Source organism: Pongo pygmaeus, chromosome 13 (genome assembly GCF_028885625.2).
Source record: "Pongo pygmaeus isolate AG05252 chromosome 13, NHGRI_mPonPyg2-v2.0_pri, whole genome shotgun sequence".
NCBI lineage: Eukaryota > Metazoa > Chordata > Mammalia > Primates > Hominidae > Pongo > Pongo pygmaeus.
The window spans coordinates 114,549,646-114,576,512 of record NC_072386.2 but is presented as its reverse complement, the minus strand read 5'-3'; the positions used below and the strand labels follow the sequence as shown (position 1 = coordinate 114,576,512).

Below are 26,867 nucleotides of genomic sequence, written 5' to 3'. Positions count from 1 at the left end.
GAGAGGCTGATATGTACAAAGCGCTATTGCTCTTGCTGGTTGGGAAGAAAGGAAGCCTATAGTCTACTAAGATAAGATGAGCATGCAAACAATTAGCATTATAACATTTAAGAACACTTACGCCCCCAGCCAGGCCCGGTGGCTCACACCTATAATCTCAGCACTTTGGGAGGCTGAAGCAGGCAGATGACTTGAGGTCAAGAGTTCGAGATCAGTCAGGCCAACATGGCGAAACCCCATCTCTACTAAAAAAAAAAAAAAAATTACAAAAATTAGCTGGGCATGGTGGCACATGCCTGTAGTCCCAGCTACTTGGGAGGCTGAGGTGTGAGAACTGCTTGAACCCGGGAAGGGGAGTCTGCAGTGAGCTGAGATTGCACCACTGTACTGCAGCTTGGGGTACAGAGCAAGACCCTGTCTTGAAGTAAAAAACAAAACCACTTAATGTTTCCTTTATCATAAATATTGGAAATCTATTCAGTTTTGTAAAAGATTTATATAAATAATTTATATTTATCTCTGTTTAACTGGTACTACTTTTGAGTCTTTTTAAAGTGATTTTTTTTGTGTATGATGGAGCCTCACTCTTGTCGCCCAGGCTGGAGTGCAGTGGCACGATCTTGGTTCACTGCAATTTCTACCTCCTGGGTTCAAGCTTCCTCTGCTTCAGCCTCCTGAGTAGCTGGGATTACAGGTACCTGCCACCATGCCCGGCTAATTTTTCGTACTTTTAGTAGAGACGGGTTTCTCCAGGTTGGCCAGGCTGGTCTCAAACTCCTGACCTCAGGTGATCCGCCCACCTCGGCCTCTCAAAATGCCGGGATTACAGGCTTGAGCCACCGTGCCCGGCCTTAAAGTGATTTTTTATTCCTTTTTTTCTTGGTGCTTGAACCTATTTTTAAACTTCATTTTGGAAAATTTTAAACATCTATAAAAGTAGAATAGTATCATGAGCCCCCAAATTCCCATCAACCAGTTTCAACACTTAATTTATGTTTTACCTAGTTTTATTTATAGATAACTGACTGTAACTCCCTCCCCTGTTCTCCAGTCCTGGATTGTTTTGAAGCAAATCCCAGATGTTGTCATATCATCCTTTTTTTTTTTTTTCTGAGACAAAGTCTCACTCTGTCACCCAGGCTAGAGTGCAGTGATGCAATCTCGGCACACTGCAACCTCCACCTCCCAGGTTCAAGTGATTCTCGTGCCTCAGCCTCCCCAGTAGCTGAGATTACAGGTGTGCACCACCATGCCTGGCTAATTTTTGTATTTTTAGTAGAGAGGAGATTTCACCATTTTGGCCAGGCTGATCTCGAACACCTGATCTCAAGTGATCTGTCCGCTTCCACCTCCCAAAGTGCTGGGATTACAGGTGTGAGCCACCATTCTAGGCCCCAGATGTCATATCATTCTTAAATACTTCCATATGTGTCTCTAAAAGGTAGATTTTGTTTTTAAAAAACATAACATTTTCACACCTAAAAAGTTAACCAAACAATTTAATTTTTTTTTTTTTTTTTTTTTTTAGTTGCAGTTGTACTTTGTCACCCAGGCTGGAGTGCAGTGGTGTGATCTCGGCTCACTGCAACCTCTGCCTCCTGGGTTCAAGTGAGTCTCCTGCCTCAACTTCCCCAGTAGCTGGGATTACAGGTGTGTGCCACCATGCCCAACTAATTTTTGTATTTTTAGTAGAGACAGGGTTTCACCATGTTGGTCAGGCTGGTTTCAAACTCCTGACCCCAAGCAGTCCACCCGCCTAGGCCTCCCAAAGTGCTGGGATTACAGACATAAGCCACTGCGCCTGGTCAAAAAATTTTAATGTTATTAAATATCCAGTCAGTGTTCAAAGTTTTTCAGTTTTATCAAATTTAAAAAAAACAGTGGATTCGTTTGAATCAGCGAAGTTCACACATTGCAGTTGGTTGATATTTGCTGTCTTTTTCCCCCATGCAGTTTATTTTTTGAAGAAGTGGGTTATTTGTCCTATATGATTTCCATTGCATCCTTAAGGTTTGTTTAATGTATTCCTCTGTCCCCTTTATTTCCTACAAATTGGCAGTTGGATTAAGTGACTTGATGAGACTCAAGTTCACTTTCTTGGCACGAATATTTTAAAAGTGGTGATAGGTACTTCCATCAGGAGGTACATTATGTCTGGTTATCTCTCTTTGATCTGTTCATTAATTAGAGGTTATAAAATGGTGATATTTTGTTTCTATCACTTCTTCATACTAGCTGGGATATTTGTAAAAAGAAACCTTGTCCATATCAACCATTTGGTTGCTCTGAGATACAGTTCATATAGGAAAGGCAGGGTAAATGCTTGATTTTATTAATTTTTTAAACATTTTCCAAAGGTAACTAATTTTTGAGAGAGGGGAGTGTCACTTTAAATGGATGTATTTAAACTTAGTTGCTATATTTCAATCTGCTGTAGTTACTCTCCTCACTGATGTTTAATTTGTCCTATCTTTGTCCAGTGGGAATTTCTTTCTTTTTTTTGAAACAGAGTCTCGCTCTGTCACCCAGGCTGGAGCGCAGTGGCACGATCTCAGCTCATTGCAAGCTCCGCCTCCTGGGTTCATGCCATTCTCCTGCCTCAGCCTCCCGAGTAGCTGGGACTACAGGCACCCGCCACCACACCCAGCTAATTGTTTGTGTTTTTAGTAGAGATGGGGTTTCACCGTGTTAGCCAGGATGGTCTCAATCTCCTGACCTCGTGATCTGCCCGCCTTGGCCTCCCAAAGTGCTGGAATTACAGGCGTGAGCCACCATGCCTGGCCTGTCCAGTGGGAATTTCAAGTGAACTCTGAAGTCCTCTTAACAGGATCTCAGTAGTTTCTTTTCTTTTATTTATTTATTTATTTTATTTTTTTGAGACAGAGTCTCATCCTGTTGACCAGACTGGAGTGCAGTGGCGCGATCTCGGCTCACTGCAAACTCTGCCTCCCGGGCTCACGCTATTCTCCTGCCTCAGGCTTCCAAGTAGCTGGGACTACAGGTGCCCACCACCACGCCCAGCTAATTTTTTTTTGTATTTTTGGTAGAGATGGGGTTTCACCGTGTTAGCCAGGATGGTCTCGATCTCCTGACCTCATGATCTGCCCGCCTCGGCCTCCCAAAGTGCTGGGATTACAGGCGTGAGCCACCGCTCCCGGCCAGGATCCCAGTAGTTTCTAATAGCTCCCTTGCCTTTTGGTATGACAGAGTGTTCCAGGCTCATCTTCTGCGTTTCCTCCTCCAGACCCAGTGTTTCTCTAAGGAGTCCTGGTTCCTTTTGGTGGGAAATAGTATTAGAAATCACAGCCTGGGATTTAGGACTTTTGGGGATGGGGTGGGTTTGCTACCAGGTCAGTCATAATTTCTAGGATTCTCCAGGGGTCAGAATTTGGAAATATGTGTGTGTATCTTTAAAGGTAAATTGCATTATGTGTTCATATTGCTTTTTCCAGTTCTAGACTATAGCAGTTTTATTTAACCTCATCACTTTTACATTGGAATTTTCCATACCTATATCAAAGTCTTGATTTCCAACGACACCAACACCATTACTCTTTTGCTTTATCCCACAATACCTAGACAGCTCAACAGCAGCACTGACATTACCAGCCACAATGCGATTACTGAAAATAGTTATGTTTTTGGCTTTTTAAAACTTGACAGTTCTTTTGGTCCTTAGGATGTATTTCACTAGGACTGTAGTCAAATTCCTGTTTTAAAGTCAGTAGAATTGGTTTTTTTCTCTGTGGTTGTGTCACCAACCCAATACAAAGTTAGTTTTTTGTTGTTGTTGTTGTTTTTGTTCTGTTTTTTGATACAGGGTCTTGCTCTGTCACCTGGGCTGGAGTGCAGTGGCACGATTTCGGCTCACTGTAATTTCTGCCTCCTGTGTTCGAGTGATTCTCCTGCTTCCAGCCTCTTGAGTACCTGGGACTATGGGTAACTGCCACCATGCCCAGCTGATGTTTGTATTTTTAGTAGAGACAAGGTTTCACTTTTTTGGCCAGGCTAGTCTCCTGACCTCAAGTGATCTGCCCACTTTGGCCTCCCAAAGTGCTGGGATTACAGGCAGGAGCCACTGCGCCTGGCCCATAGTTAGGTTTTTATAATTTTTTCTTTTAATCTGTTGGAATTACTGTTTAAAAATAATTTGACTTTTAAAACAATTACTTAAAATATTTATATTGTTTCAAAGCCAAAGCTACAAAACAGGCATATTTATAAGTCTAACTTCTATCCTTGCCTACCACCGTGTTCCTTCCCTGTTATAGGTACTGAGTTTGATTTTAGATTTTCATTTGTCCTTCCATTAAAACAAAAAAGGCAGCCAGGCACAGTGGCTCCCACCTTTAATCCCAGCACTCTGGGTGGCCAAGGCGGGCAGATCACCTGAGGTCGGGAGTTCGAGACCAGCCTGACCAACATGGAGAAACCCCGTCTCTACTAAAAATACAAAAATAAGCTGGGCATGGTGGCACATGCCTGTGATCCCAGCTACTCGGGAGGCTGAGGCAGGAGAATTGCTTGAACCTGAGAGGCAGAGGTTGCGGTGAGCCGAGATTGTGCCATTGCACTCCAGCCTGGGCAACAAGAGCAAAACTCTGTCTCAAAAAAAAAGGCAAATACATAGATATATTCACATCTCCTCTTGCCAGGCTCTCAGATAAGTGATAGCATTCCATGTATACTTTTCTCCCCTTAACTTTTCTCATTTCATAATATATCCTGTAAAGAGGTCTCTCCTGGAAAAATATAGGGAATATGGGGGTCTTCCTCATTTCTCTGTAGGACAGCAATAGTACTCTATTGGATGGATGGACTATGGTTTATTCAACCCGTCTCATACTGACGGGCATTTAGGTTGCTTCCAGTCTTTTATTATTACAAATGGTGCAGTAATGAATAGTCTTGTGTATGCACCTTTTTGTATTTTTACCATTATACCATTGTGATAGATTTTTCCAAGTGGAATTTGGGTCAAAGGGTAATTTTGTATGTAATTTTGCTAGATATTGTCAAATTCTCCTCCATAGAGATTGTGCCAATTCATATTCCCACACAAGAATGCTTGTTGTCATACAGCTTCATCAACAGAGTGTGTTTGTCAAACTTTAAAAATTATTTTTATCAGTTACAAGTGCATGCAAAGTTAAAAACGTATATGGTCACGAATCAAATACTTAATAAGAGCCTGTGATAAGCAACAATCCTCTACCCTATTCTTCCCTAGTCCCACTCTTCGGAGACAAACTCTTATTAACTAACCCTATTTTTAGTTTTTCTGGTTGTTAACTCATAACCATAGATAAATCTCTCTCTGTTAATTAAACTTTAGACAGTATCTGTTGACTCCTTGAAATGAAAGATAAGTAACTTTATAGTACTTCTCTCTTCTACTCATCTGATATTTTATCTATTTTGTATTACTTTAATTTTCATAATGGTTATTAACTTAAACCTCTTTATTGTTCCATTAACCCTCAACACTGTCTTTTGATTTCACACTTCGTAAGGGGAAGAGTATTATCCTAGCTCTTCCTTCTACCTTTTCAAAGCTGTGCTTTTACATTTATGTGGTCATTTAAATTTTGATCCATGACCAGAATCAAATCTTCTATGATTTGTCTTTTGGTTAATTCTAAAAGTGGAATGTTGTTATGAATATTTAAATATAAGTATTTAACTCCACTAGATCGGGTAGGGTGCTAAAATAACATTTTCATCCCATTTGAAGGAGAATGTTAATAACATCAGGGTCACAGTAATTTTTTTCTTACAATCCATCCAGAATTGAAAATTATGCTAAATGTGTTTGGCATCATATATGGATAAGTTTGCATTTATTTGTACAAAACAGCAAATTATTTGTACACTAGCCCTGTAGAGAGAGCAGCCCAGGAGATCATACAAGTGCTTTCATCCTCATGTTGGCAGGATGGAAACCTCTACTTTGCAGCCTTTGTGGAGGCCTTGGCCTGGGTGCTAGCTTTTGGCCAGCAGAACCTGGCAACTGATGATGTCATAATCAGCATGGCTCCTGAGCTTGGGACTCAGGTTGAGATGGTTTGGATGTTTGTCGCCTCCAAATCCCATGTGGAAATGTGATTCCAGTGTTGGAGGTGGGGCCTGGTGGGAGGTGATTGGATCGTGGGAGTGGGCCCTCATGAATGGCTTGGCATCATCCCCTTGGTGATGACTGAGTTCTTGCTCTAGTAGTTCATCATCTGGTTGTTTAAAAGAGTGTGGCTCCTCCCCCTCCCTCGCTCGTTTCACTCTCACTATGTGACACGCTGGCTCCCTGTCACCTTCAGCCATGATTGTAAACTTCCTGAGGCCTCTCCAGAAGCAGATGCCAGCACTGTGAGCCTACAGAACTATGAGCCAATTAAACCTCTTTTCTTTATCAATTACCCAGTCTTGGGTATTTCTTTTTTTTTTTTTTTTTTTGAGATGGAGTCTCCCTCTGTCGCCCAGGCTGGAGTGCAGTGGCACGATCTCGGCTCATTGCAAGCTTGGCCTTCCGGGTTCGTGCCATTCTCCTGCCTCAGCCTCCAGAGTAGCTGGAACTACAGGCGCTCGCCACCATGCCCGGCTAATTTTTTTTGTATTTTTAGTAGAGACGGGGTTTCACCATGTTAGCCAGGATAGTCTCGATCTCCTGACCTCGTGATCCACCCGCCTCAGCCTTCCAAAGTACTGGGATTACAGGGGTGAGACACCATGCCCGGCATTGCTATAAAGAAGTCGCAGGTACTTCTTTATAGCAATGGCAGGAACAGACCAACACAGGTGCCCTTCAAGACCTTGAGCTTGACAAAGGCCTTGATGGTCTTCATTTTATTGGCCTGTGTCTTTTGACCCTTCTTGTGTTTCTTGGCAAAGTGCATGATCCTTAAGAACTAAGGTTCTACCCACTTAAAGGATATCTTTATGATCAGGGCCTATTGATGCCATTTCTGTTTGGAACTGGTTATGTGTGGTATAGTTCTTGGACTTGACCATGTCTGCACTGCTGCCTGCAGTGCAGAAAGTGCCTGAGACTGGAAAATAAAGGTCCATATCTGGATTTTGATTTTTTTTTTTTTTTTTTTTTGAAATGGGAGTTTCGAGCCCAGGCTGGAGTGCAATGATCTCAGCTCACCACAACCTCCGCCTCCCGAGTTCAAGCAATTCTCTTGCCTCAGCCTCCCGAGTAGCTGGGATTACAGGCATGCACCACCATGGCCGGCTAATTTTGTATTTTTGGTAGAGATGGGGTTTCTCTATGTTGGTCAGGCTGGTCTCAAACTCCTGACCTCAGGTGATCCGCCCACCTCATCCTCCCAAAGTGCTGGGATTACAGGCGTGAGCCACCATGCCCGGTCGGATTTTGATTTTTTAAAGCAGTATTCTTTCTCTTCTTCTCCCTCTTCCAGAGTTTCTTAAATCTTTTTATCCCTCTTGCATTATTTGCTTTTATTGTATCCTTAATTTTTTCCACACTTGAAATTATACTTGCAGTTTTTCCAGGCTTCCCTGTACCCCTGATGGTTCCCTCCCACCTTCCTGTTAAATCCTTATAAAATTGGCTCTATTTTTATAACCCTGGAATGTCCTCTCATCACTTTTCAAGGTTGATTTGACTATTTCCTGGCCCTGTGTGATCATTTTGCTTTAATTTGTTCGCTGGAGTACATATTCAGGTTCTTATAGGAGATAGCCCCAGTAGCACCCTTGCAGAAAGAGTACATAAAAAGTAAACTGTGGGTTCTCGCATGTCTGAAAAATGTCTGCTTTCTCACTGGGGATTAGGAGTTTGTATGGGCATGGAGCTCTAGGTTGACAAAATTTCCTGCTGAACTTTGAAGGTTTTTTTTTTTTTTTTTTTTTTAACTGTCTTCTGTCTGGCTTCCTCTGACACTGCTCTGGAAGGGAGGGAGGCTGCTCTTCTTTGCTTTTGCAGAGTTGGGGTGTACATTCAGGTTCCCTACTCTGCTTCCGTTGACATCCAAGGTGAAGGATTCTGTTACTACACTGTAGGGTGGGAGTTCTGGCTCCCTAGTAGGCCTCCACGGAAACCTCCATGGCTGGGTGGGGTAATGCCTTATTCTTGCTTCCACTGGGGACTCAACAGACAGCACGGGGTGGAGGGGAGTGGTCTTGTCCCATTTCATCACTGGGAGGTGATAAAAATTCTTAGTCTCTGGTAGGTCTCCTCCACACGATCCGAGTGGACATAGGAAAGGGGAGCCTCGTTACTGCCAGCGGCGGTGGAAGTCCAGGGTCTCCACTGAAACCACATTGATGGGGTCATTGTTACTGCCTGGTGGGGGATGATGCAATCCCCAGCTCCCTCCTTAGCTTTCCGTAGCACTACTCTGGCGGGGGTGGGCTGGATGGGGTTCCTCATGACAGCCCAGAAACCTAGGCTTTCTCCTTGTCTTTTATGGATTTGGGTGAGGGTGGGACGACAGGGTTTTCTGTGGTGTTTGATGAGTATTTTCTTAAAAATTTTTTTGACTTATTAGCTGCTCTTTTTGGTCCTTTGGCTAGAAGAAAGCTAGCTTTTGTTTGAGCATTTTTGGGTCCGCATCAGTTGGCATTTCCAGGTTGCTGACTTCTCTGGCTCCAACAATGTGATATATGAGGCAAGGAAAAACCCAGGGAACTCATCTGTGCTCACTCCTTGGGTCCTGAGGTCACTAGCTGTTCTGCTTCTCTCTCTGCCTTTTAGAACCATCTTATGTTTGTCTTATATGTAATGTGTAGAGTTTTTTGTTATTTCTAATGTAGATTTTCTTCTGCCATTACACATATTTTTAAACAAATTTTTTACTGTTATATCATTTACATACAGTAAAGTACACAGATTTTAAGGATACCACTTGATTAATTTTTAATGGTTATATACTTGTGTAATCACCATCCAGATCAAGATACAGGATATCTCCAGCATAGTATAAGGCTCTTCATGCCCCTTCCAGTCAATACCTATTAAAAAATAATCACTATTCTGATTTCTGTCACTGTAGCAATTTTGCCCATTCTTGAACTTCATATAAATGGAATCTTGCAGTATATACTCATGGGTCTGGCTTCTTCTGCTCTACATTGTGTTGATAGAATTCATCTGTGTTGTTGTATGTAATTGTAGTTCATTGTTTTTCATTGCTGCATAGTACAATTCCCATTTTTGGCTATTATGAATAAAGTTGTTATGAATATTCTTATAGATGTCTTACAGTTAACAACAGTGTTCATTTCTGTTAGGTTTATACCCAGGATTGGAATTGCTTGTTCAAAATTTATAAATATGTTTAGCTTTAGTAGATGCTGACAGTTTTCCAAATTGTGTGCCAATTCATACCTCATCAGCTATATATGACAGTTCCACTTGTTTCATCTCCAACACTTCATATTGTTAGTCTTTTTTTAGCCATATTATTAGCCATTAATGTCATGTTTTTGTAGCTCATTGTGGTTTTAATCTGCATTTCCCTGATGACTGACTACTCATGTTAAGTACCTTTTCATATGCTTCTTGGCCATTTGGATATCTTCTTTTGTGAGATACCTATTCAGGTCTTTTCCTGTTTTTCACCATGTTCTCTGTTCTTTTCTTACTGATTGGTAGGCGTTCTTTATATTACTGAATGTGAGTACTTTGTCAGACGTAAGTATTAAAAAATCGTTCTTCAGTCTGCAGCTTGCCTTTTTACACTTAATAGTGCTTGTTTTTGTTTTTGTTTTTGTTTTTGAGATGGAGTCTCGCTTTGTTGCCCAGACTGGAATGCAATGGCTTCATCTAGGCTCGCTTGCAACCTCTGCCTCCCAGGTTCAAGTGATTCTTATGCCTCAACCTCCTGAGTAGCTGGGATTACAGGTGTGTGTCACCACACCTGGATAATTATTGTACTTTTAGTAGAGACAGGGTTTCACCATGTTGTCCAGCCTGGTCTTGAACTCCTGACCTCAAATGATCTGCCTGCCTCAGCCTTCCAACGTGCTGGGATTACAGGCGTGAGCCACTGGGCCCAGCCACTTAATAGTGCTTTTTGATTAACAAGAAATCTTAAGTCTATTTTATTGATCCTTTCCTTTCTTTACTTTTTGATGTGTTCTGTTTAAGAAATCTTTGCCTAACCAAAGGCTGTGAATATACTTTTGTTTATCCTAGAAGCTTTTACATTTTAATTTTAGTTCTGTGATGTGATCCATTTCATATGAATTTTTATGTATGATGTAAGTTATTCATCAAGGTTAATTCCTTTTCTTCCCCCATGTGGTTGTCCAATTGACTTAACATTTATCAAGACCGTTCTTTTCCCACTCAATTTCAATGGCATCTTTCTTGTAAATCAGGTATACGTTTGTATTTCTGGACTCTGTTCTTTCCATTGCATTAATACCATGCTATCTTAATTACTGTACCTTTAAAGTAAGTCTTGTTATTTAATAGTGGAATTCTTTCAATTTTGTTATTCAGATTGTTTGGACTATTCTAGGTCCTTTGCATGACCGTATACATTTTTTAATCAGCTTGTGAAATTCCACAATTTTGATGGAATTGCATTGCATCCCTAATTTGTAGAGAGTTGATATTAACAATATTGAGTCTTCTAGTTAATGAAGATGACATATCTCTCCTTACATATCTTCAATTTTTTTTCAGCAGCATTTTGTAGTTTTTAGTGCAGGGTCCTGAACATCTTTTGTTAGATTTATTTGTAGTTCTTTGATTTTTTTCTCCATACTATTGTAAATGGCATTGCTTTTTAAATGTCATTTTCTAGTTGTTACTAGCATATAGAAATACAGTAGATTTCTCTTGTATGTTGACATTGTATCTAGCAACCTTGCTAAATGTGCTTAATTCTAATGATGTTTTTAGGTTATTTTTATTTTATATGTATACAGTCAGGTTTTCTGTGAATGACAATTTTACTTCCTAGTTTTTGATCTTTATACTTTTTATTTCTTGCCTTATTTCACTGGGTAAGACCTCTCATATGATGAATAGGTTCATCTGAGTACAGACATAGTGGTCTTATACCTGAATTCAGAGGAAAGTGCTTAATATCTTACCATCTCATCAGTGTCAACCAGTATGTTGATAGCTGTTTTTCTTAGATGCCGTTGATCAGTTTGAGAAGTTTCTGTCCATTTTTACATTGCTGAGAGTTTTTGTCATGAATGGATGTTGAATTTTACCAAATGCCTTTTCTGCATCTCTTGAGACGATTATAATTTTTCTTTTTTCCAGTTTTATGTAGTGAATTACATTTATTTTCAAATGTTAAACCAGCTTTGCATTCCTGGGATAAACCCACTTGGTCATGTTATACTATTCTTTTTTGGATATTATTATATTCCATTTACTAATATTTTGTTTTATGTTTACATCTGTATTCATAAGAGATTTTGGCTACAATTTTTTTTGTAATCTTGTCAGATTTTGATATCAAGGTTACATTGGCCTTTGTTTTAAAAAAAAAAAAAAAAGCTGTTGTTACTTGTCTTGTTCTCCTCTTCCTTGCAGCTTTTTGTTCCTGTTTTATAGAGGTGGTGTTTTTTTTTTCTGTTCTATTTAAGGATGTCAGTTTCCTGAAGCATATTTCTTAATCTTTTTCAGAAATATATTCTTCTTCCAAGAGATGATGATGCTTTTCTCTCATTTGTAATGTTTTTTTGACAGATCTTTTATTTTTCATTTGCTTTCTTGAGTAAGGAGAGCTCTATCTAGATTTGCTGTTTTGCCACAGGTGGTTGACTGGGTTACCATGGGCACTGTTCTTTGTGCTTGCGAGTGATGGTCAGATCCCTTTCTCAGATCTGTGGCTGAAAAACTGGTTTATGTTCATTGTTCCCAGTTTAATTCCTAGTAACTAGCAGGCATTTGCACCACTAAGGTAGAACTTTATTGCCTTACAGAATAAGCTGAAATTTCTAGAGTGCATTCTGTTGGAATTATTCCTGTCTCTGCTTTCACTGAACTTTTTGTGTGTAATTATTATAACCAATATAACTAATTTTAATTCAAGAGATTAGGTCTCTCTGTGTCTCTACGTGTGTGTATATGTGTGTGTGTGTGTGTGTGACCCATGAGTATAACCAGGACTGAAGGGTAACATGACTGAAGGTAGAAGACAGATGAACCTGTTATTATAGAAGAGAGGTCATGAGGGCCGATATTTGGATATTTGCTTTTGCTTTACATGACATCACCTTTATTTTTATTTATTTATTTATTTTTGAGACGCAGTCTCGCTCTGTCTCCCAGGCTAGAGTGCAGTGGCGCGATCTGGGCTCACTGCAAGCTCCGTCTCCTGGGTTCACACCATTCTCCTGCCTCAGCCTCTCGAGTAGCTGGGACTACAGGCGTCCACCACCACGCCCAGCTAATTTTTTTTGTATTTTTAGCAGAGACGAAGTTTCACTGTGTTAGCCAGGATGGTCTCGATCTTCTGACCTCGTGATCCACCCACCTCAGCCTCCCAAAGTGCTGGGATTACAGGTGGACATCACCTTTATTTTAAGAGTCCAGGTGTCAGTGAGAATTGTCAGGATGTAGCATCAGAAGATTAGAAGGTCTTCACAACCACATGATGAGGACTCTAGAGTTTGTAGCCTGGATGATGAGAAAGACGTGGCAGAACTAGGATTAAAAATAGGGAAATTGAGATTTTTCTAGGGAAATAAATGATTGCTTTGATTTGGGTTATATTAAGTGTGAGGAGCTTTCCAGGGGCAGGTGACATTTAGACCTGAATGAAGCTCACGACAGTGGAAACTAAAGTTATAGTTTGGGAATCGCAGAGTGTGGTGATAGTGGGAATGAAAGAAACTTCATGAATTTTTAAAAGGAGGGTAGAGGGCAGGAGAGAGGGAAGAGTCTGTAAGATGTTGGGGACATCTCACATCCTAAATGCAAATATCTAGCCTTGTTGCTTCATGCACTCATCTCTCCACTGATGTTCCCTTGGTCCAGGGCACCATCTTCTCCTACCTTAATGGCTGTAATTCCTCCTGACTGGGCTCTTTCTACCACTTTGACTCTTCCAGTCCAGTCTCTGTACAGTATCCAGGGTGAGCCTTCCAGAAGACCAATCTGAACATGTCAGTTGACTGCTTAAAATCCTTCAGCTGCTCTCCATGCTTCCAGATTAAAATCCATACACCTAATATGGCTTTAAGGCCCTTTGAGACCTCAACTCTGTCTGTTAGTATAAAAATAACACAAATTCAATAACCAAAATTTATTGAACTCTTTTGAACGTTAGAACTTATTCCAAATAGTTTATATTTGTTGTCTCGTTAAATTTTCACATTTATTCTTTGAGTTTATCCTTATTAACAACCCTATGGAGAAGGTACTGTTAGATCCCCATTTTACAGATGAGAAAGTCACAGAGAGGTTTCCAGTTGCACAAGATCACAGAGCTATCAAGTGTGGAATGAATAAATTTACATCATTATGTTATTTAATCCTCTCCATAATCCTATGAAGTAAGTATTGTTATCACTGCCCTTTACAAATGAAGTGACTGAAGTCAGAGATGTTAGGCCGTTTGTGTGGTGGAGCTGCGACTGGAGCCTAGATCGATGTGATTGTGAGTGTATTTTGTCTTCCATGCTAGTCTGACCGCAGCCTCATTCATAGCACCCCTCACCTCTCACCTTAATCACACATGTAGATACCCTTGGTTAACTTCTGCTCATTCTTTAGGTTTCGGCTCAATTAGAGCTCTGGCTGAGAACCCTTCAGCGAGCATCTCCTTTACCCTCCTGCCGCACTTGAAGGCACTTTGTTATCAGCACTGGCTGTTAGTGTTCTTTGATTGTCTTTCTCATAGTGTGTGGGCTTCATGAAGTCAGGTACTGTGAGCCTCTTGCTCACTGTTAAACCTTGAGTGACTTGCACTGTATGTGGCACATAATGGTACTCAGTTGCTGTATATTGCATAATTGCATAAATGTTTAACTCAGTGATGCAGTTTGGTGTTGACTGGGTTTCGTTCTTAAAAGAATATAATCAGTAGTCTGTTTATATGTTTAACTCCCAGGATTTATGTTTGTGATGGTTCCAAATAACTGATAATCCCCAAATCATGTGGCTTTAGCAATCTGCTTTAAGAGTATAAATATTTATATTTCTGTTATTTTTCTTAGGCTAATGTTGTGCTTTATCTATGGTGTAAATACTGATAATCAGAAGAGAATGGCAATCCAGAACGTGCTGGTTTAACTGGTGAATGTAGCCTAGGCTGTCTCACTTGTGACTAGAATACAAAGTCAGTTATTCTTACAGTGATCATTGAAAGTTATTCCTATTCCACCTATAAGCTGGTTATTCTCTTTGCTACCACAGGATAAGTAGTAATAGCCTGGAATTGAGGAGAAAGAAATTTATAGTGTTCCGATGGCCTACTTTTTAATATTTTCTCAGGCAAATTGGTCTGACCTTTCCTACCTTGGTCTGACTTCCTCATAGGAAAAGTTTCACATTGCACAGGAAAGAACAATTTAGCAGGAATATAAGTTGCAAATTATTAGTTCAGTGGTGCTCAAGCATGTTCAGGTGATGAAGTACCTAAAAGTCATGGTATTCTGTGGAGTACCATGAAATATTTATATATTAAACTTTAAACTACATTTTTTTCCCTAAATCAGATATTATTTTATATTACATTCCAGAATAGACAGGGAGTAGCAGGTGATAAAGGTTTAAGAAAAATTTGTGGTAAGAAAACTTAAAATTATATTACCTTATTTTTTCATGGAAATTGGGAAAAGGCCATTTTTGCCACCTTTGTCTAGCTTCCAGACCTCCAGCATTTAAGGTAGTGTAGTTGGAGAACCATTAAATTAATTGAATATGGGGGAGAGAGGAAAAGCTGAAATGAAAGGTGATGATATCAAGGTTTTCAGTTTGGGCTTCATAATACCCCTCATAGACACTGGCAACTCAGGAGGGAGAACTGGCATTGAGGTCGAGAAGGATGAATTTGGTTAACTAATGATAGGCTGAGGAGAGAGATGCAGTAGACAGAAGAGAAGCACAGTGCCTGTCACCGAGCATGGTTCTCAATAATTATTGGCTGCCATCTGTCACCAGGAAGATAGTGTAGAGATTTGGAAATTATTGGCACGGATGAATAAGAATTGTTTTCAGGCTGAATATAGCAAAGTGAGTTTCAAGGTTTGAGCCTTGGGGAATAGAAGAGACAAAGTTAGGCATTGTAGAATGCTGTTGGGAAGTCAGTGGAGGTGGAAATCCAGAAAGGGTGATTTGGTTTAATGGTGGGTTGTGGATATCCTGTGAGGAGATATAGTCTCAGTAATGTGTTGCATTTATTTATTCATCTAAAGCAGAAATATAGGAATTATCTTTGATACCTTCCATGTTATTTTATCGCCCTAATCTATTGATAAGGTGCTGTCAAGTTTACCTTCTTAAATAGGACACAAAGAGCACACTGTAAAAGAATAAACTGAACTTCATCAAAATTAAAGTCTTTTGCTCTTCAAAACTTGTCATTAAGAAAATGAAAAGACAAACCACAGACTTCTAAAAAACACATACATTTGACTAGTTCTTTCTATATCCATTTCTACCTTCATGTAAAACATATATCAGCTGGGCATGTTGCTCATGCCTGTAATTTTGGGAGGCTGAGGCGGGAAGACTGCATGAGCCTAGGAGTTTGAGACTAGCCTGGGCAAATAGGGAGACCCTGTCTTTACAAAAGAAAAAAAAAACAGCTGGGCGTGGTGGTACATGGCTGTAGTCCCGGCTACTTGGGAGACTGAAGGGGAAGGATTGCTTGAGCCAGGAGGTTGAGGCTGCAGTAAGCTGTGATCATGCCATTCCACTCCACCCTGGGCTACAGAGTGAGACCCTGTTTCAAAAATAAAATAAAAAATAAAACATATCATATTATATGTACATATGAGACCCTCATAACTCAATAAGACAATCCAGTAAAAATGGACAAAAGATTTGAAAAGAGTATTAAAGAAGATATGCAAATGGAAAATAAGTGCAAGAAAAAAATGCTCAGCATCATTTTAGTCATTAGGAAAATGCAAATTAAAACTATAGTGAGAAAGCTCCTACACCCCCAATAGAATGGCTAAAATTACAAAGTCTGGGCTGGGCACGGGGCTTACACTTAGGTGGGAGGATTGCTCAAGGATACAGGACTTTGAGACCCCACCTTTAAATTAAAAAAAAATTTTTTTTCAGATGTTGACTAGGATGTATATGTATGTAGAAGAGGACCTGTGGACCATTTTTTTTTTCCCCTTGAGACAGGGTCCTACTCTGTTGCCCAGAGTGGAGTGGAGTGGCACAACCGTGGCTCACTGTGTCCTTGAACTCCTGGGCTCAAGCAGTCCTCTTAAGCAGCTGTGCACACTGCCACACCTGGCTAATTTTTAAATTTTTGGTGGAACTGGGTCTTGCTGTGCTCCCCAGGCTGGTCTTGAACTCCTGGCCTCGAGCAATCCTCTCTCTTGGCCTCTTAAAGTGTTGAGTTTACAGGTGTGAGCCACTGCACTGGGCCAGACCTTTATGCATTGCTGGTAGGCTCCGAGGTGAGCCCTGGAGTTCAAAACCAGCTTTCTGAGGTCATGTTCTTGAACTGCCCTCTCTTGCCATCTCCTCAGTGCCCTGGGGCTCCCTTTATTTAACCCTGCTCTGCTGTGTACTTCCCATGATTGTGTATGTCGTCTGGGCTTCGCAGTCAGAGGACAGAGCAGAAAAGAAAGTAATAGGGGTTTGCCCTATCCTCTTAAGGCCACACTTCCTCTGGTTGTAGGGAAAGGTTCCTTCCCTCACTCAATGCTTTAGGTACCTGTAGGCTGCTGCCTCTTTTCCACTCCTTGAGCCTGAACTAGACGGCTTCTCTTGGAAGTTATTCATGCTGATGTCCGTGTCCAATATTTGGGTTGCCTTGAGTCTATGCTGAGTGATAATGGAGGAACAAACTCAAACACACCACTGGTTTGGTGGTACTTTTAATTAGAATCTTCTATCCCATTTCATCTGCTACTCTACTTTCTAGATTCCTCAAATAGCTGCTCCATCAATTCTGCCCTGGTTTTATAGAGGTATTTTCTCATTATGGAGAGACAGGGTGGAGTGTGCCTGTTACTGGGAGCCAGAACTTCTAGATTTCTTTTTATTTATTTTGCTGTGCATTCATTGGTCCTTTTAAATGTGTGAATGTGTATCTGTTGTTAGTTCTGGAAAGTTCTCTGGTATTTTCAGACCAAGAATGAAGTTAAGGTAGAAATCTTAAGAGATAGCTACAGTATTAAAAACAGCTGTTGGCTGTGTCTCATCCTCTTCTCTTCCAGAGTATTGATTTGTCTTAATGTTTTACTTCTGTGTTTATCTTGTGTAGCTTTTGTTTTCTATTTTCTATTTTTCTTTTTGAACTCTATTTTGTATCATTTCTTTAAGTTCATGAATTCTCTCCCTGGTTGTATCTTTCCTGCTCTTAAGTCATCTGTTCAGTTATTCATTCTTATTTTGAGAAATATTTTGTTCTTTTTCAATTTTGCCTGGTCATGTCATAGTTTCTTACTCTTTACTCATTTTTAATCTTTTTAAAATTTATTTAAGCTTATTAAATATTCCATATTCTGTCTCCCATAATTCTAATACCTGAAGTCTGAAGGTCTGACTCTGCCATCTTTTATTTCTGAGTTTCTTATTTATGGGCCTTGTTTCCCCAGGGTTTTCTGATTTTTGCCAGTGAGCTCATATTTCTTGGAGCTTTCTGTGAGAAAAATTTTGAAGCTGTGTTTGAAGTGGATTTTTCCAGAGAAGGTTTACATATGCTTTTGTTAGTGTCCTGAAGCCACTCTTAGTTTGGGACCACTTCAGTTTAAATTCCGGGGTTGAGAGTTTTTTGTTTGTTTGTTTGTTTGTTTGTTTTCAGAGAGTCTTACTCTGTTGCCCAGGGTGGAGTGCAGTGGCAGTATCCTGGCTCACTGCAGCCTTGAACTCCTGGGCTCAAGCTAACATCCTGCCTTAGCCTCCCGAGTAGCCAAGACTACAGGCGTGTACTACCATGCCCTGCTGATTTTTTAATTTTTTTTTTTATTTTTTCCTGATGGAGCTGGGGTCTTGCTCTGTTAACCAGGCTGGTCTCATATTCCTGGGCTCAGCCTACCCAAGTGCTAGAATTACAGATGTGAGCCACCATGCCTGGCCTGTTGAGATTTTTTTGACCACTCAGTAGCAATCCCTTCTGAGGGCCTGCTTGTGTTTGAACTGGTGGAAACATTTCCCTTTCTTTCTCAGTGCTGAGTTTTGAGGCTAGTGGTTTTTATGACAGTTCCTGAGATGTGTATGTGTGTGGATGGGTTTCTTTCTTCATCACCTTGGTCATCCCACTTTAAATGGTGGGAGAGGGATGTCTGTTACACTTTTCTTCTTAGGCTGAATGTTCATTCTGTTTTGAATTCCTTGAGCCCCTTAGATTGGGAGAATGGAGCATGCATTGGACTATATAAATATCTTCAAGGAGAAAGTGAGTTTTTGTGTTTTGGTAACCCTGTTAGGTTTCTATCTTCACTTAGTTCTTTGTCTGAATCTTTGTTCTTTTCTTTTCTTTTTTTCTTCTTTTTTTTTTTGAGTCAGAGTCTCATTCTGTCGCCCAGGCTGGTGTGCAGTGGCATAATCTCGGCTCAGTGCCACCTCCACCTCCTGGGTTCAAGTGATTCTCCTGAATCAGCCTCCCAAGTAGCTGGGATTACAGGCACATGTTACTATGCCTGGCTAATTTTTTGTATTTTTAGTAGAGATGGGGCTTCACTATGTTGGCCAGGCTGGTCTTGAACTCCTGATCTCAAGTGATCCACCCGCCTTGGCCTCCCAAAGTGCTGGGATTACAGGTGTGAGCCACCATACCCGACTGAATCTTTGTTATTTTCTTGCAAGCTCATCAATGTATTTATTTGAGAAGATGGAAAAAAACCATTATTTATAGTTTTCAGTGGAGGACCTGAAGGGTACTTAGGAATTTGCAAGTGGCATGCAGCTATGGTCCCAGCACCTAGGGAGGCTGAAGTGGGAGGATTGCTTGAGGCTGGCAGTTCAAGGGTGCAGTGTGCTATGATCATGCCTGTGAATAGTCACTGCACTCCAGCCCAGGCAATATGGCAACACCCTGTCTCTTTTAAAAAAAAACAAAAAGGAACTTGCAGCTGCAATGTTTCTGAGTTTCAATCAGGGTGATTCTGCTAGCATTCTCCAGCCTCTGCATGAGCATTCATACCTCTGTACTTTTGCTCAGCGTGTGTCCCCTGTTTAAAATCCCCCCACTCCTCTCCATCTAGCCAAACCCAGTTCATTCTGCAATGTGAACAATCAAGTTTCACCTCTTCATGGTGCTTCTCTTGAATGCTGTAGCTCACTAGTTCCCAAATGTTTGGAATGTTTTAAAGTACAGACTTAAAAACAAATTTGGTGGAGTTACATCAAAATGATCATTTCCTGTCACCATTATTTTTGAAAAGAAATTAGATTTTCATATCTAAAAGGCAGGAGGAACATGATGTCCAATTAAGGATAGCTTTTATAATTGAATTAAATATCTTTATATGGAAAGCACACTGTATTGTCCCCGTTTTTCTTATTTTGCTACTGATTAGAAAAAACCTCATTGCATCCTATCCGCTAATAATCAGGACCACAACCTTAGCTCAGAATGATGTCTTCAGTTTGCAAACCCACAGCATTTTGTTTTATCAATTCATGGCAGCCAGTCATTTATTTCTATTGATTTCAAACAGCCCATGTTTGGCTGTTTACATTTTATGTTTTGTCTCCTTGACTTGGTTGTAAGCTCTTTAGGAGCCATTATCTGTGTGTATTTAGATTACTCATAAATATGTGTTGAATGAGTTAAATTTAGATACCTCGGATGATGGTTGAAACCTAGCAATATTTATAGAGCACACATTTGAGTATATCACAGTTCTGAACGTTGTTTACTTCTGGAGGAAAAAGAAGTTTTAATGTGAATCATGAGTCACTTACTCATCTCTCTCCTCCTGAGGGAATTTCATTCAGTTAACAAATTCACCAAGCGCTTGTTTAAAAACCAGGCCTTTTGTTAGGGGTCTGGGAATACAGAGGTGAAGTGAAACAAAGTTCCCAGTGTAGTAGGTAATATGTACATATAAGTAGAAAGCATAGAATACCACCTGGGAAGCCTTACAATAGGGCTTTGAAACCAGTTTTGTGACGGTGTGGAGAGAGCAACTGAGCTTTGTAAGGGGGTGAGAGAAGCCTCCAGAGAGGAGGAGGCATTTGTTCATTCACTTTCCATTCATTCAGCAAATATCTCTGAAGTGCCTACTACCTGCCAAGCGCTGTTCTAGATGCATCTTGAATAAATAGGACATTGTTAGGAGATGGAGCACATTTTAGGTGGGGAAATTATGATAAAGAGCATGCCCTTTGAAGTAAGAACAGACCTGGGCTTGAGTTCATACACTGCCACTTACTAGGTATTTGTCTTTGGGCAAGCAATTCAATTTCTAGAAGATTCTTACTTTTGTAAAGTGCTGTAGACCCTCCCTCCCTCACAGTATGTCATGTGGGTAAAGTGAGGTGCTGTATATAAAATTAAGCTTAGCACAGTGCCCAGCCCCTCTGAAATAGTGCAATAAGTGACAAATGTATATACAAGGCATGTAAGTGATTGAGGCCTGATGGTAAGATTAACATGACTAAAATGTGGGGGGCATGTGGGTTGGTAGGGGGTGGTGGGCAGATGAAGCTGATGGGTCTGGTCTCACTGAGGCTAAATTGCAAATAGTCTTGCATCGCATGTCCTGCTAATGACTATCTTTTAACTCCTGAATGCATTTGGGAGCCTTTGAGGTTTACATTGTGTTTTTGTCTTTCTTTTTTGAACTATGCAGTAGCATGCTGAGCTGTAGCATAGTGGTTAGGGACATGGACTCTGGAGCCAAATCTGCCTGGGTTCTAGTCGCAGCTGTCTCACTTCCTAAATGTTTGACTTTAACTGATCTGTTCCTTAGTTTCTTCATTGGTAAACTGGATGACAGTCATACCTGTCTTAAATGTTTATCTTGTTTTGTTTGTACAATACTCTTTGAATCACTTTTTTTTTTAAACATACAATCCTGTACATATAGTGGGCCAGTGAGCCATGAGCCACCATGCCCAGACCATTCTTTATTCTTATTCTTTATTCTTTTTTATTGTTATTCTTTATTCTTATTATTTTTGAGACGGCGTCTCACTCCGTCACCCAGGCTGGAGTGCAGTGGCACGATCTCAGCTCACTGCAACCCCTGCCTCTCAGGTTCGAGCAATTCTCCTGCCTCAGCCTCCCCAGTAGCTGGGATTACAGGTGCCCACCACCACACCTGGCTAATTTTTGTATTTTTAGTAGAGACAGGGTTTCACCATGTTGGCCAGGCTGGTCTTGAACTCCTGACCTCAAGTGATCCATCTGCCTTGGCCTCTCAAACTGCTGGGATATTATTTTACCTTCTGGGATACATGTGCAGGATGTGCAGGTTTGTTACATAGGTAAATGTGTGCCATGGTGGTTTGCTGCACCTGTCAATCCATCACCTAGGTATTAAGCCCCACATGCATTAGCTATTTACCCTGATGCTCTCCCTCTGTTTTTGTATTCTTATAAATATTCTTGGGTTTCCTCAGGGGAGTAATCTGAGGCAGTCATAGGCTCACTTCTTTCTTTTCCATCTTTCAAGGCATTGCTGCACTTTGTTGCCTAATGTCTTGAAAACCATTGTTTTATATGTTTTGTCTATGTTACTTTGAAATAATGTGTTCCTTCCGAGTCTTGCTTTTTAAGGTTTGTTAAGTGGGATTGGAGTTGTGCTCAGTCTAGGGCTAGACTAGGCAACTTAGAATTTTATTCCCCATTTCTAAGGTAATACTCTATTGTGTACTCTATTCAACGCACCATGAACATGAGTGTCCCACTTCGGCTGGGGGGAATAGGCATTATTTCTAACCCTGTGTGAGTACCAGCCGCTGCTACCTGTAATCTTTTTTGCTGGTTCTTTGTGCAGGCTTAAGTTATTTCCTCACATAAACGTGCTAATCAGTACTTAGCTATATACTTGAGGGGGCTCTTGCAGATCTCTGGAGTTCTTTCTCTGTGCAGCTCTCTTCACTCCAGCACTCTGTGCTGCAAACTCAACTGCCTTGGTTTCCCCGGATGCTTAGCTCTGTCTCTCAGCTCCAGGTGTTTGCTGGGCTTTGTTTAGGTCCCCCCTCCTTGCACCATAGTCTGGAAACTCTAAAAGTGGTGAGCTGGGGCATCAGAGGGCTCAGCTCACTTGTTTACTTCTCTCAGGCATCACTGTGCTTTGTTGTCTCTCTCCAGTCTCTTGAAAAACATTGTTCGAGAGAAGGATGGATGGATTGATGGAATTTCGGTTGTTTCAGATGGAAGGGTAAATGTGGGCCATGTTACTCCATCTCTGCTGGAAGTGAGATTCCAGTAAATTTGTTATACACTTATTTAAATTTTTGATAGCTTGCTACTGCCTGTATAAGATGGTATCTGATTTAGTACGATTTTATTTATTATTATTAAAGCGTATATTTCAAGGTCTTCTAAAGAGTGTCACAATTTCTAGGTTGTCTGCCATCTTGGCACATTGAAAAGAACTACTGTTCTTTTATAGTAGTTCCAAAATCCAACTGATCAGAATCACTTAGGAAAATAGGTTCATAGATCAATAGATTATCAAAATCACTTTTCAGAAAATAGATACCTGGGCTTTATTTCCCACCTAGTGAATCAGTCTCCAGTAGTAGAACTTGGGAATCTGATTTTAAAAACTCCTAGGTGATTTGAGACTCTTTGAGTCAGTATAGTGTACGTTACGTTGTTAAGAGCACGAGTTCCATGGTGACTATGATCTATGATGACAACTCACTAAGGTCCAAATGGAGCAGTGGCAGAGGGAGAGGCAAGTTCTGGTCAGAAAAGGGAACTTGGGACCATGAAGGAGAGAGGAACTCAGTGCTTCTGGGAGACATGGGGAAGGCACCACTCTGTAATTCTGGATCTTCCTGAAGTCAGGTTGTGAGCTCTCTGGATGGCTCAACGGACTACTCAAGGAGTGCTGAGAACCTGAGCTCACTGTTCTGAAGGCCTTTTCAGTTGCCCTTAGGTGCTAACACAACAGCCAGACACTGGTTTTTGAAGGGTGTGTGGAGGAGAAAAACAATTGGGCGTATAATAAGGTTCATTAAAAAAAAATTAGTGGAATAGGGGTTACATGGGTATATGCAGTTGCCCAAGTTCCTTGAACTAGACACTTAACAATGAGTGCATTTTAGTGTATGTATATTAGCATACATATAATTGTGAGGATACAATTATATGTTGGAGGTATAAAGTTGACTTTAAAAATTCGAGAATATAGACTCTAGAGCCACACTCTCTGGGTTCAAATTCCAGCTGTATGTCTTACAAGCTGTGTGAACTTGGACAAGCTTCTGAACTTGTATTGCAGTTTCCTCATCTGTAAAATGAGAATGATGGTAATAATAGTTCTTTCATAGAATTGTTGGGAAGGTCTAGTGAAATAATAGATGAAAAGTGCTGAGAAAAATATCTGACACATATTTAAGTGTTTAGTACATGTTAACAAGGTTTAGAAGTGACTTGGTCTTCTGCAGAATATCTACTTTTCTTAGATGGGGTAATGGTAATAACCTTCCTCTCACAGGCTTGGCGGGAGGGTTAAATAAGAAAGAAAATAAAAGCAAGTGACCAATGAAACAAGGGGTTCTTGTTGCATATTTCTCCATAAATAGCTTCATGAACCCCTTGACACTTTTATGTAAAAAAATTCCATTTAAGCACATTTTTCTGGGGAGATGGTGAAACTTTTCATGACCTCCTCAGAGAAGTCTGTGGCCCACCATTCCCCCAGCCACTCTAAACAGGTGTGAGTAATTTTTGGGCAGGCAACATGGTGTGGTAGAAAAGGCATGGGTTTTGGAATCTTAAAACCAGGGTTCAGCTGGAGTTCTACCACTTCCTGGCCTCAGTTTCCCTTACTGTAAAACAAGGAAAATACCACCATCTTGTTACCTGACAAGGTTTTGACAATCAGCTTCAGAAACATATGTGAGTTCTAAGGTAACCATAAAGTATTTTACAGATGTTCACTTTATTACTGACTGAGGGGCATAAGTTGCACATCCATGGACTTTTTTGAATTTTTTTTTTTCCCGAGATGGAGTTTCACTCTTGTTGCCCAGGCTGGAGTGCAATGGTACAGTCTTGGCTCACTGCAACCTCTGCCTTCCAGGTTCAAGCAATTCTCCTGATTCAGCCTCCCAAGTAGCTGGGATTACAGCCGTGTGCCACCAGGCCTGGCTAATTTTTATATTTTTAGTAGAGACAGGGTTTCACCATGTTGGCCGGGCCGGTCTTGAACTCCTGACCTCAGGTGATCTGCCTGCTTCGGCCTCCCAAAGTGCTGGAATTACAGGTATGAGCCACCATGCCCGGCCTCTTTTGATTTTTATACATTGCATTTATTCAGTATTTTTTTTTCCTCTGTAGAGGAGAGACTTTTTCTTCTTCAGTTTTGGTAAAATGAGAATTTCTTTCTGACTGCACAATCAGTCCCTTGTTCTTAAAATCCCTTTATTTATTGCCTAGACTAATGTTTCTATTTGGATAGTTCCCTATTTTCTGGATTGCTTTTAGTGACGGTATTTGAAAGCTTAATGGTTTTGAGTCTTTGAAATACAAAGTAATATGTGGATTACTTATAAAGCCTATTATTGGTAAGGTGAAGCCATTTTATTTTTATATGATACATGATAATACCCTTTACATTAGTTTAACATCTTTTAGTTTACAAAGCACTTTCTCATTTTTCTCTCGTTTGATCCCTGAAACAACTTTTAAGATGAGCAGGGCAGGTATGTATCTTGACAGAGGAGGAAGCCAAAAGGTTAAATGGCTTGTCCTAATCCCATAACAAGTAAGGGATCTACCTGGGATTTGAACCCAAGCCTCCTGATGTTTAATTTGGGGTTCTTTCCATAGAACTACATGTCATTCCTGTGAGAAAGTCTTGGTAAAAGGAAGGTCAGAGAAATTGGTATTTAATGAATGATTTTAAAAAATATTTTTCCAGGAACTAGAATCTTATAGAAAAGTTGGCAGTACAGTATAAAGAACTTAAAACACACACACACACACACACACACACAGACACACACACACACACACACACACAGTTTAAAGCACGGTATTGACCTGATGCCTCATCACCCTTCAGTGTTTCAGTGTGCTTCTCCTACAAACAAGGTTATTCTCCCCTCTAACGCAATGCAAACATCAAAATCAGCAAGTTAATGGCAATTTGTTACTATGTCTAATCCTAAGACTGCATTCAGGTTTCACTAGTGGTCCCAATAACATCCTTTACAGCAAAAGAATCACACATTGCATTTAGTTGTCATTTCTCTTTAGTTTCCTTTAGTCTGGAAGAGATTTTCAGCCTTTCCTTGATTTTCATGACGTTGACACTTTTGAAGATTAAGGCCAGATATTTTCTAGAAGGTCCTTCCACTTGGTTTTGTCTGATGTTTCTTCAGGTATAGCATCTCCGACAGGAATATCGCAGCAGTGATGCTGTGCCCTGCTCTTTGCGGTCCAGCAGTTTCTTCCATTACTGATGGTGATCACTTTGACTTGACTAGGTTTTTGCCAAACTTCTACATTGAAAGTTACTGTCTCCTCCCTTGTATTCAGTATTTTGTGGGGAGGTACTTTGAAACTGTGTAAATATACCATTTCTCATTAAACTTTTCAATTTATTCCCTCATTTAGATGTGTATGAACTCATGGCTTCTTGTTTTATTTGATGGATCCAAATCTGTTAATATCCTTACTGATTTGGATGCTCAGACTGCCCCAGATTTGGCCAGTGGAAGCCCTTTCAGGCTTGCTCCCATGTCCCTTCAATGTATCCCCATCATTCTTTGAGCACTTCTTTGCTTCCTGGCACAAAAAATGTTCCAAGTTCATCTAGCGCGTTCCCTGTCTTAGTGCTAGAATCAGCTATTTCTCCTAGGAGCCCTGGTTCCTTTTAGAGGAGAATTGTATTTAGAAGCCAAGGCCTGGGAGTTGGGTGTGCTCATTGCTGTTGGGGTGTTGCTGCTCCCAGGCCCTCCCAGTAGCCAGAGCTGGGAAATACGTGTGCATGTGAAAAGTCAGGTTACATTTACGCTTTATTTTTCTATCAAGTTATATATATATATAAACCTTGAGCACATACTAATATCTTCAGTTCAAATCCAACTTTGTATAAGTCATGTTGGTTTTCTGTTAACTTCAACTGTAAGAAACCAGCCTTCCCCATGTCTTCCAAGTAGCCTTGGGTTCAGATTAGGCACACGGCCCCTTCACCCCCACCCTGTGTGCATGCTCACCTCCTCCTTCACCTTGCTTTCTTGGCATCACAAGGCCTTGCTGGTGGTTCTCCACACCTCCTGCCCCACTGCTCTGCTGGACTCTGACTCCCCCTCACTCTGGGCAGCCTCCTCCTACCCAACATGGACGATCTCCTCATGCCTGCTTGGGCACTGGCCTCCATTCTCGGGGGCCCTAATGCTTAGACATGCTCCTCACCCTCTGCAGCTCTGACACCCTGTGTTGGGATACCCTCACATGGGTACCCCCTCATTCTGCCTGTGTTTCAACACCCCAGGCCCAGCTGTGCTGTGTGTGAATACCCTTCCACCCCACTCAGGTTCTGACTTCCCACACCAGGTTGTTCCCTGAGTAGATGTCTTCCTCATCCAGTTGGATTGTGCATCTTATGCC

The 26,867-nt window shown here is 40.8% G+C and overlaps 1 protein-coding gene across 21 annotated transcripts in view; it reads left to right on the top strand.

Moving 5' to 3' along the window:
* Positions 1 to 26,867, top strand: part of DENND1A (DENN domain containing 1A) — a 542,897-nt gene that overhangs the window by 9,161 nt on the left and 506,869 nt on the right. For 8 of the 21 annotated variants that reach the window (XM_063650297.1, XM_063650298.1, XM_063650299.1 and 5 more), the window contains exon 2: positions 1,529 to 1,650. The exons of the other annotated variants lie outside the window; for them this stretch is intronic. In XM_063650297.1, coding sequence (XP_063506367.1) covers positions 1,529 to 1,650 — 122 coding nt within the window. The remainder of the gene's footprint in view (positions 1 to 1,528; positions 1,651 to 26,867) is intronic. 21 annotated transcript variants of the gene reach the window in all.